General features: G+C 39.0%; 1 protein-coding gene across 2 annotated transcripts; it reads right to left on the bottom strand.

Annotated features, from left to right (window-relative positions):
- Positions 1-902: 902 nt before the first annotated feature.
- Positions 903-8,517, bottom strand: rae1 (ribonucleic acid export 1). 2 transcript variants are annotated; one of them, XM_085273243.1, is made up of 13 exons: positions 8,378-8,517; positions 7,641-7,752; positions 6,714-6,818; positions 4,488-4,580; positions 4,311-4,397; positions 4,143-4,229; positions 3,534-3,605; positions 3,336-3,443; positions 3,083-3,189; positions 2,877-2,952; positions 1,849-2,043; positions 1,671-1,756; positions 903-1,041 (listed from the first exon to the last, which is right to left on the bottom strand). In XM_085273243.1, coding segments are annotated over exons 2-13 (1,107 nt in total). In that variant the 5' UTR covers positions 7,731-7,752; positions 8,378-8,517; the 3' UTR covers positions 903-1,040. The 2 variants fall into 2 exon arrangements, with proteins under 2 accessions (XP_085129369.1, XP_085129368.1); XM_085273242.1 differs by lacking the exon at positions 903-1,041 and having other exon boundaries at positions 1,667-1,756.
- Positions 8,518-11,516: the final 2,999 nt, after the last annotated feature.

Genomic DNA, 11,516 nt, shown 5'->3' with positions numbered 1-11,516 from the left:
GGTGCAGCGGGTGAACTGCTGAGGAACCAGGACCCAGAGAAGTGTCACAAGCATCACGTCATGAAAGTCGAGGTGAGCCGATGAACTGTTGCAGCAGCACATCTTCCCGCCCTCAGTGCCTTGGAGTTCCAATGCTAAGTACCAAGGGTCAGGCTGACAGTGAGATGATACTCTAATGACCTCAATAAAAAAGGTATTTAATTCACACCTTCTCCCCTATGAACTGCTTCACTTTTCTCGCATGCCCTTTGTAGCTCGTCTTGCTACCTCATTCATATCCTCTTGATAAATCCCTCCCTTTTCCAGCTTTGTGCCTCAGTCAAAAACCCCAGTGTTTAACTTTGATATCATTTGTCCTGCTTAAGCTCCCTGGCCTTTTCTATAAGTAACAGCTGGAATTAAAACCATACAGGGCAAAATGCTCCACCTGCTGGTTAGCTTGGATTAACATAGGCAGAGAGGAGGAGACACTGTGAGCCAGATGTTCAGTTTATCTTAACTTTATGATTATTCCCAACACCTACAGAGAAATAAACAGCTGAAGTATTAGAGACAGTGGTGATGTTTGAAGGTGATGTTTTTAGATGCAGGGTACAGTTCCCCAAACTCTCAACAATCGAGACAGCAAAATAGCTGGGCTCTCCCTCAGGCTGGAATAAACATGTTCAAATCTAAGTGTTTACACATATTTATTTATACAGTTTCCGAGTTTCATTAATGAAGCTAAACCATGGGTAACAGCAAATCGCAAGAAAATGAAGAGCTGTAAAAAATAAAAAGCTGGACATATTAAAAAAAAAATTAACCATAACATCCAGATGAATGCCAAATAAAGCCCTCTCCCTCTAAGACCAACTGTCATGCAGCTGTCATCAATGCCAGGATGGATAGGCCCTTCTGATTGGTCCATGCACAGTACACAGCCCAACGGCATTGGTCCAGGTGTTTGTCGTAAGGAAGGAGTCTTTCTCGAGCGTATACACACTAAAGCAGCAGGCCGTCTGAATTTCTCCACAAAAGATGTGACTTGGCACGATGAATCTGGAGACAGGAGGGAGCAGTCAGTGACAGGGAACATTCTGAGGTTTCTTTTCGTCTTTTTTTGTTTATTTCTGAAAATTTGCTCCTTTTTGCACATAACAGTCAAGAAATACATCACCATACAGCAGAGAAATGCATCACTACAGGCATAAATCAACATTTACAATTCATAGTTAATGGAAACTTTTGATGAATCCATTTATAAAAATACATTTTTCACTGCCCATAATTTAATAAATCTCTCAATAATTTAATAAATTAATGAAATCTGTCTTTAAATACATTTTTTTGTGCTGAGAATTACACTGCAAAGGCTAAAGACTTTCAAACTCAGTGCTCTAAAGTAGCCAGCAGGCCTCATCCTGTGCTTTTTTGATTGTACAGGTGCAAAAGCTGCTTCAATACATTATCACAGCAGAAACCACGCAAACCTTCAGCAAAACTTATGGTCTGTACAAGCTACTTAAAGCAGTACATGACGATGCTGAGATCTGAATCGTATCAGTATCCTTACTTCACACATCCATGCATGCCCTTGAAAGGCCCCTGTGAGAGTCTGAGGAAACAGGGCAGCCGTGTCCAGTGACCACGGTCTCCAGGTTTATAGACATTAACTGCCCTTCTCTCACCATTTCTTGTTCCGAGGCTTCAGCTCCTCAGCGGCGTTCCTCAGGAAGATGTAGTTCTTTTTCTGGGGGTTGTAGTACTCATGGCCCTGAATGATGACGAGTAGAAGTCAGAGTGAAAAGGCAAGCTTTGCTAACTAGAGTACTGATCCAACAACTGTAACGATTTATTAGCGCCTACCTTTGACCAGTCGTAACTGGAAGCATACGCAAAAATGTTGCCATTATGGTTGAAGCAGCAAGCTGTGATGGGCTGGTCGAGCTGCTCTGAGGTCTTCAACTTTGTGCGGGCATCTTTGTCCCAGAAGCTGAAGCGTCCGTCTGAGCCCACGGTAGCCAGAGTGCCATGGACAGGATGGAAGGCGATGGCATTCACCTGGTGGGAGAAAACATAAAATAGGAAGAACAATTATACACAAGTAACAATGAAAGAGATTCATTTCACAGATATTAGACCCCCCCCCCCCCCCTGAAAAAAAAAAACAAAAAAACAAAAAAACAAGAGAAAATTGTGCCTTTATTCAACAGATAATTAGGCAATTATATAATAATGACTGTATTTAAAAGCTCAAAGCATGGAGATATCAGTCATAGCCACATTAAGACTAAAGAAAGCATTAAATAAAACACTAACGATTGCAGATAATGAAATGTAATATTTTAAATTACACTGCAGTTCTTTCATCATCATTTTTAAACCTTACTTATTAAGATCATTAGGAAAGGGAGGACTGTGCAAGGATTTTAGTTGTACTATATGAAGACAGGTTGTAGTGTATCTTTTAAATTTTGTATTGATCTCACTCCTGCTGTTGAACTTATAATAAATTGAATAAATTCACCTATTTACTAGCATGTTGTAATTACAAAGTTTAACTCTGTGAAATGCAGACAAATTCCAAATTTTAATCTCCTATACTTGTGTAAAATGGAAAACAAAGCAAACATAAAAACTGCACCAATTTACACAAATCTTAGTTGGTTTAACCAAGAGTATATCATTACTAAAATGAATCCCATGTTTCTCTTTTAACAAGAATAATGTTTACAATAAATCAGAGCTTCATTTAACACTGAAGCGCTTTACTAAAGTCCACAAACTAGGATAGTCTCATCAAATGATATCTCCTTTAAGAGCAAACAGACTCAAACTCACAAAATATATTTATCTACAATGCCGGCACTGGCCCAGAATTAAGGCCAACTTACTGCATAGATGTCCTGTGGAGTGGTTGTGTTGGTTCCATTGGACCTGTGGCACTTGAAGGTGAAGTTATCTTTGGCTCTGAAACGAATGAACAGTGATTCATATTTCAGTTTCAATTATAGAACCAGAACAATAATTTTATAAAGAAAAGAAAGAAAGGAAAAGGTGCACACTTGAATTCGAGTAGTGGATTGTATTAGTCACTCACGGGTTTGGAGGATTGATATAGTGGATTGCCACTCGGCCCTCAATGCTTCCCAGTGCAAAACCCGTAGGCTTGTTCTGCTTGTCCTTGAATATGGCCACACAGCGGTGCTGCAAGGATGTCACGTTGGTTAAAGAGTAGTAATGCCAATATCTTGACATGCATGTAGCACCGATTAAAAATGAATCTTAGCAGTGTACAAAATTACAAAAGTGAGAGGCATAAGGTATACACATATTTGGAAAAGACAAATCACCTGATGTTTGAGAGGAGATTCTATTCGGCGAAACTCAGAGGGCTGGTTCTCTAGTTGGTACACTATCAGGCCTCTCTCAGCTGTGGCAACCACTGCCATGGGGTACACCTACACAGGGCACATTAAACATAAAAAAGTCAATCAATAATCAGTCTATTCTGTGAGCATCAGAATTTGTCATACTCATAAACCACTTACAACATCTGCGCAGTAGCATCTCTCAGGCATTTGCAGTGACATCATAGGATTGGGAGATCGAGTATCCCAGAACTAAAGAGACAAATAGAAAAATGAGAGCTTTTTCTAAGTGTTGTTTATAATTAATCATTTTCTCAAACAACATTTAACATCTGTGTCTTTGAATAAATTTCAGCAAATTCAATTATTTGGAATCACTCCACAGGTGTGTATATGCTTAATGAGACATGTGGTTGGTTAAAGGGTCACTTCAGGGTGACCCCCAAAAGCTAAATTGAGCCAGCCAGGATAAAAACAGAAACATTTAAACTCTGTTTACACCCAATATCACATAAAATTTGCATTAGCTCAAAGTGGCCGGTTTTAATGAAAGGTGGATTCTGACACAGACAGATGTAACCAAGTGGTCTTCTAGGCTTTATCTCAGTAATGTTAAATGACTGAACTGGATGACCACACTCTGTTTGTGGAATCTTATCTTATTTAAATGATGGCTTATGATGCAATTAACTACAGACACTTGTATTTTGATTAGGGGAATTCTATTATTATGTTTGTATATAACTACTTGGCATGTTTGTGTATTACTGTGATGGATGCTGCTTTTACCTTCAGTGTTTTATCCCAACTGCCAGTCATGATACAGCTGTAGTTTGGGGCCTTGATCCAGTGGATTGCTTTAATTGGGCCATCGTGCTATGGAGAGAAATAATGAGAACTGTAACAGGATTCTGCTTCATTCGTGTCCACACAGTTGTTCTGGGCTTCTGTTCCAACCTGTGCGATCTGGATGGCTTGGTTGCTGTTGAGATCCCACATCTTGGCTGTCTTGTCACAGGAAGCTGTGAAGACTTTGCTTCCATCCTGGACAGAAAAAAAGAAAAGCAGATCATAAATTACTCTACAACCAGACAGCATCTACTGCAAAGATTACATTTTAGACATTAAACCTACATCACTCCAGCAGGCATCCAGCACTGGACCTGTGTGCATCTGTTGGGCCTTGGGAACAGTCTGTCCATTGTCCTGCACCTCCCAACATCGGACCTAAGAGTCAGACGATAAACCACTGTTAAGATTTTCAAAAAGTTAAATATGCACGATGTATATAAAAGTCTCAAAGAGGAAAAAGAAAGAGCAGAAGAGAGCAAATGGGATATACTATGAAGCAGCATTAATGGGTAAGTGTGCTACGTCAAGCTTAAAGTCAGACTTTGTGTCATTAAAAGTGGCTCTCTTTTTACATGGCTAAATCACTGTGATACCTTACGATGAGCACAAACCTTGTTGGGAACAGGTTATGTTCAGCATTCTTGTTTCAAATCTGCTGGAAGTACTTTGTTCTCACCAATGCTTTTATTTACAGCCATTTTTAATTGTTATATAGACACTCTGTTGGTTGAATACATTTTATACGTGCGAGCTATTAAACAATGAAGCCCTGCTGTAAAGTTACAGCAGTGCAAACTGTGCATCACATTGCTGCTGGAATGTGAAAGACAAAGTGACAATAGACCCTGTGCACGAGAAAATGCTAACTTCCTGGTTTGAGACCGGATGTGGGGTTGTACATTTCGGGTAGCTTTACTTTGCAGTCAATTGCTACTGCGAAGATGTACTCCAAAATCATGTCCAAAACTCGAAAACGGAAAGATCGCGTTAAGTTACAAAGAGCAGAAGGTGGGAACACTCACCACTGTTGTGTCATAAAAAAAAAATCTAATGATCAATTTTGACGTTTAAAACGTTTAGATCAAGCAGTTGTTTACATCACTCAACACAAGCAGAACTGCATTACTGCAGCAGAAGACACATCGTCCACATTCAGAAGCACATCTCTGTATAGTGACTGGTCTTGTGATTTAAACAGGCAAATGTTCAGCATTCAAGCTACAGGTGAAGAATAGTCAAACCAGATGTTTCCCCCATTATGTCGAGATCAGCTAGTCAAGTACACACCTACACAGCATGTTAACAAACCGTGAAAAAAAATGAATGATTGCTGGTAACGGTTTCTATACATTAGTATTTACGAAGGGTATGTTGTGACTTACCTTCAAAATTACAGTGGTCCCTCGCTATAACGCGGTTCACCTTTCACCTCGCTGTGTCGTGGATTTTTTTAGTGCAAGTTTGCATGTTGTTTTGTTTTTTTTTAACATCACATTGTGTCCTGCGTCCTGATCGCTGCAGACGATCTCCTCCGTGACGTCTCTACTGTACAGTACAGAATCGCTGCATCGATCGCTGGCAGTGTGACTCTGAAGTGCAGTACTGTATGTCCACGATGTCCACGAAACGTTTTGCACCGTCAAAAAATAAAAGTGGCTACTTGATTTCACCTATCGCTGGTTATTTTTAGAACATAACACCCGCAATAAACGAGGGACAGCTGAGAAATATAACATTTGAATCCCTTTTCTGTTTTGCTCTGAGGCGCGGGGGAAAAATATCGACAAGTCGATGACTATCATTTACAGATATATTGGGTAAATGCCCAAGACATCTATAGAAATGTAAATCGCCGCTTGATTCATTCATTTGCTTAACTTGTTTTGGACCGTAAACAAGGCGCGAATAGGACACCGGAAACAAAGCTCCCCACAGGAGTTTCCGCACCGGAAGTAGCATATGCTAATGTGCACATAGTCTATTCTAATCTGCTGCTTTACTCTTACACTGCTGGAACTGCAGCTACAAGGACACAGAACACACTCAAAAGATACAGGTTTAATCAATAAAAAAAATAACATCTCTCTTATTAGGTTACAGGACAGAAACCTTTCGTGTCTAAATCTACCCAGTTTAGATTTTCAGAGCTCTGATGTTTGGCCATCACATTAGAAATAACTGCAGAAGTGAGTTTTAAAATAAGCACAACGCTGAGCTTAACAGAGACAGTTGGTAACTACCATCATTATACCCATTATTTAGGCCTTTTCAGGCCAGTATAAACAAATATTGAAGTGTGTATATTAGGCATAGTGCCTTTATTGAACAATGTTGAATTTCACATCCTGCTCATACATTATGCGTCACTCTTTTTAAAATAGGCTAATTACACATTATATAAGGACTAAGCAACATGATTTAGCGATTAGTATTAATAAATCTATAGTAATAATCTTTCATTTACTCACTCCACCATAGGCAATAAATACGAGTGAATAAATTACTCACATCATTAGCCCAGGATCCTCCAATGAGGAAGTTTCCAGGCATGGTGGGTGGGCTGAAAGCCAGGCAGCTGATGCTGTCATCTGGAGGTGAAGTCACTTCGACATCCTATAAGGCAAGACAAAAAAAACAAGAAGTATGAGGAGGACCAGTGACAAAATGAGGATAGAGTTTTAAACGACTCCTTTTAACATTTAACAAAGTTTATGTCATACAACATATTGACAACACTATTGGGCCACCTATACATTTTAGCTACAGCAGCTTTGATGAGATCCCATTCATTAACATGGAGTTGGTTCCCCCTAGGCAGCTGTAACACATTCTATTTTTCTGTGAAGGCTTTCAACAAAATTTGGAGTGCAACTGCAGCTTTTGCCCATTCATCCAGAAGAACATTTGTGAGTTTAAACATTGATGTTGGGTGAGAGGGACTGGGTTGTTAATCCAAAAGATGTTAGCTCGACAGCTATGGAAACCATACTGTGAAGTTCCTGATGCACAGTTTTTGTGTTGATGTTAATGTCAGAAGACATCTGCAGTAAGTGGGTCAGCAAATCATTGGCTACTTTTACCCACTGTAGTAATAATAATAATAATAATAATAATAATAGATTGCATTTATATAGCGCTTTTCGGGGCCCTCAAAGCGCCGTACAATTCCACTATTCACTCACTCTCACATTCACACACTGGTGGAGGCAAGCCACAAGCGTGTAATATCTAGAAGTCAATGAACTCCTTGCAAGTCAGTACTTGAATTCAGTGAGTATTTTATAACAACTCAGTCTTTCAAAAATGTTTGTAATGGCTAGCTGTTAGATTTTATATCTATGGAATGGCACTAAACCCCTCAATTCAAAGATTAAGAGGTGTGGTCCAATACTTTTGGACATATAGTGTATGTTGTGCTCTTGTAGGCCGCTTTACCTTCATGGGATTGTGGCTGTCTGTAGTCGTGCTTCCAAACACCCCGGTCCCTCCAGTCCCAAACCCCGAGCTTGTTCCAAACAAACTCATAGTGCACTAACGTCAGCCACCCCTGAGAGAACAAAGAAAGACAGTGATTTTATATGAAACAACACGCTAACTGACAAAAGTTGTCAGTGCATCAAACAATACCATGAACCACTGAGCAGGTGATGAAAACAAGTGAATACTGCATGTGTGAAACACCGGATAGCACACATTACGACATCCATTCAAGTACAATAAATTAGTTTTTCTTACAAGCGATATATAACTGCACTCAAGTTATCGTTGTTATTATTATTATTGAGGATATAACGAAGTCACACATCTGGATAACCAAAACTTAGCATGACAGCTAAAGGAAATGCTAGCTACATCACTTGCCACTGCTAACTAAATCACGCTACCAGGCTCGTTAATAAAAGGATAAATGGTCATTTAACTTCGATTGATATTTAAAATAGGGCTCAACCTATAAGCCACTATTATGACACCTTTCTCTGTGTGAAAATAAATACGTTTGAAAAAAAAACGAGCTCGCTAACATTAGCTAAGCAACTCTTGACAAACCACTGTGCCTCCCGGGTTGGAAAAAAAACCAAACAAATTTTCATGTTTGGTGACAATTTTAAACAACCATAATTAAACATTTCACTGTCACTGAAGCCTTCTCATACCTACAGGGATATACATACCACTAATTTCCTTCTACTCTAGATGTAATGTCGCAACGCTGAAAACGCTAGAAGTGTGGCGCTTGTTCCTTTGAGTGCATAGTCGCAGGTTGATGACGCTTTGGCTCTAGCGCTCAAGAAAATGCAAACCGAAAGGTAAACGCTGTGTGGCAGCAAAGCAACAGGCTGCATGCAAGCATACTGTATGTCTATGGGCAGCCCACTTGAGTTAAGGTGCCCTTTCAATTTCAGATTTCTTTTTATATGACACGATTTAGATGAAATACTGTAAGAAAGTGGCAGATGGTTATTAAGCTAAGGGAAATCATAAGTAAAGTACTATGTATATAGCCTGCAGCCTAGGAAGTAAGATTTTTTAAACGTAAAATGAAAGGTTACCTCACTCAAATAAATGTAACAAATATTTAGTTTGGAAATATGAGGAATAGAAAAAGTTATATCAATACTTTTGGGAGTAAAGGTTTGGTTTAGTAAATTTGCCCACTTTCGAGCAACTGAAATTAAATGTAACCTATGAAAAAGGGGGAAAAACCAGAAGAAAATTATGTGGCAATAAAATTTGCTTCAGTCTCCCTTTCACTGGGCTGTGGGCTATATTTCTGTAGCTTTGAAAAAAGGCAATTGTACAATAAGAGCGAATTAAAAATCAAGTTAATCAATAACTAGGTTTGGTAAATTAAATAAGGAACAATTATGTCAAATTATGAACCTTGTAATTATAAGACACTAAATATTCAGTGGAGCTGGATGTATAGCTCCAATGGGAAAAATGGCTTAAATTAAGAAACATGTTTGTTAATTCAACAATTTTCAAAGTTAACCTAAAGGCTTAAACACTAGGCTTTTAAGATTTAAAGTGTTTGTAGTTGATTTGGAGGCCTCTTGAGTTTATGTGAGTTTACAGAGATCGTGAGTCATGTACAGTGCTCTCTGCATAGGAAAACCCATCTCAAGCACACATCTGGTGTCTGCTATGCAGCGCCAAATTCATTGTTAGTTAGGTGTTTTGTTTTGTTTTGTTTGAATATATTAATTTAAGCAATGATCCAGTGACTCTCTCTCTCTCTCTTCTTTGATACAAATAGTGCAGAGAGACTATTGTACTTTGCCTAATAGATCACCTTGACCTGTCCGTGGTTTTAATCCTGTACTTCAGGATTGAATTGTTTTTCTAATTCAGAAATAAGAAGGAATAAATAAACAGGTGAAAATTACACGCAAAATAATAAATTCAAGCAATTAAATAATGTAATGGTTTTATTGAGTTAGCTCTATTTGTGACTTAATGTAATGGTATTGATTACAAAGTGGGGGATTTTGCCAACTTTCCTCTTGGCTTTTGTCGCTTTTATTGAATTTTATTTAAAAAAAAATTATTCTTCATGCTCGTCTAACGTCCCAGTTTTTGCTCCTTGCGTTAAATATGCAGCTCTAGATCTGTCTTTGTTTGTGATTAGTCAGCTGACGCCAAACCGCTCTTTATGTAAACGCGGTTGATGCGGAACACCTGGGCTGATAACTACCGCCCTTATCGTGATTACGGTTGTTAGGTTTAGTTAAGTCATATAAGTACAACGGAGTCGGTGACTGCTGCACTTGCTTCGTAGTACGGATCGCTAATGTGAAAACGTGTAAAATAGTTTAGTTTGCACATCAGTGAGCATGACATGGCATTGAAGTAGGGGAGACCGGGGATAGTTGTAACGTGGGTCAGTTGTAACACTTCCAATTTCTCCAATCAGGGCTAAGTTTCAAATGATGTGACTCATCCTGTGCATGCCCAATTCAGTTCTGCTATCACATGTGAAAAATCAGCACATTTTGTCAAACACAGACAATTTAACACGAAAAAAAGTAATTTGTATGGCAAAAAGTAAGTTTTTCTACTTTATTTCAATTTCTAATAGCATTATTTGCTTTTCAGTTAAACTCATCAAACTTAAATTGTGTTATTTGTATGTCTATGGGGATATATTCTGTGTAGGTCTTTAGTGCTAATGTTTTAGCCGTTGGCTGTAATGTTAGCTAGTTCATGGCTATAGGAGTCTGGGTCAGTTGTAACAGCAACAGTCTGGGTTAGTTGTAACAATAATGCAGATGTTACAACTTACCACACTATTACTTTAACTTATATTAAACAAGTTGGGGCAACGACATCAGCAGAGAGAGGTTCACTGGTCGCATTTGTATATGCGGTTAATGCCATTGGCAACACAATTCCTCCACTGTTTGTGTTCCCACACATACATTATGCAGACCACTGTGACAGAGATGGACCAGTAGGAAGTACTGGTAGTGGAAATAAATCAGGATGGGTGCAAGAAACAGATTTCCTCATCTTTCTGAAGCACTTTGCAAACCACACCAAGGTAAGCCATGATAAAAAGTAATGGAATTGCGATGCTGGTGAACAACTACATTTTTCCAGCTTCATTGTTGTGTTCAAAATTGGTGCAAGAGTTGTAGGTTATAATGCCCACTGAGCCAATGAGGCCAACCTCGAGGAAGACCAACCAAAATTAATGAAATATTCAGTTGCAGAAAATTCCATAACTTGTCTTTTTTGGGGGGTTGGAATATGTTCAAAAGCTAGATTTCTGCATTCTGCCACACACACACACAGCTACATAAATGGCTCTAAGTGCATTCATGTGTTGAATAAACAAAGATTACATGTTAATGTTTTGTTAGTACCCTTATTTCATTGTGTTACATTTCACCCCAGGATATGTTACAACTAACCCAGACTATGGGGTTAATTGTAACATTTCACTCTTTGTGTTTGAGACCATACCATGCAATGGGTAATTGTGCTGCAGAGAAAATAGCTGCACTATTTAATAGTTGAGACATGTAAATACTTTGCATTACATTTTGAATCCACTACCTTAAAAGAGCTCCAATTTACAGACAGAAATGTCAAAAATGTTACAACTATCCCCGGTCTCCCCTACTAAAACTATGACCACAGAAAGAGGTCACAAAGACTGACTGTCAGGTAAGAAGGGATTACCACCAATGCAATGGTCTGACTGGACCCTGCATTCATAAACACAGGACGCTCTGTAGGTACCCCACACCCATCCGTGTGATTAACACAGAGCACTTCACTGTAGAATACAGCAGCCCCTCACCCCCG

Source organism: Mchenga conophoros, linkage group LG5 (assembly GCF_057382185.1).
Source record: "Mchenga conophoros isolate Kocher_MC1m ecotype Shallow Benthic linkage group LG5, M_conophoros_male_GT1.1, whole genome shotgun sequence".
NCBI lineage: Eukaryota > Metazoa > Chordata > Actinopteri > Cichliformes > Cichlidae > Mchenga > Mchenga conophoros.
This window is presented reverse-complemented; position numbering and strand designations above follow the sequence as displayed.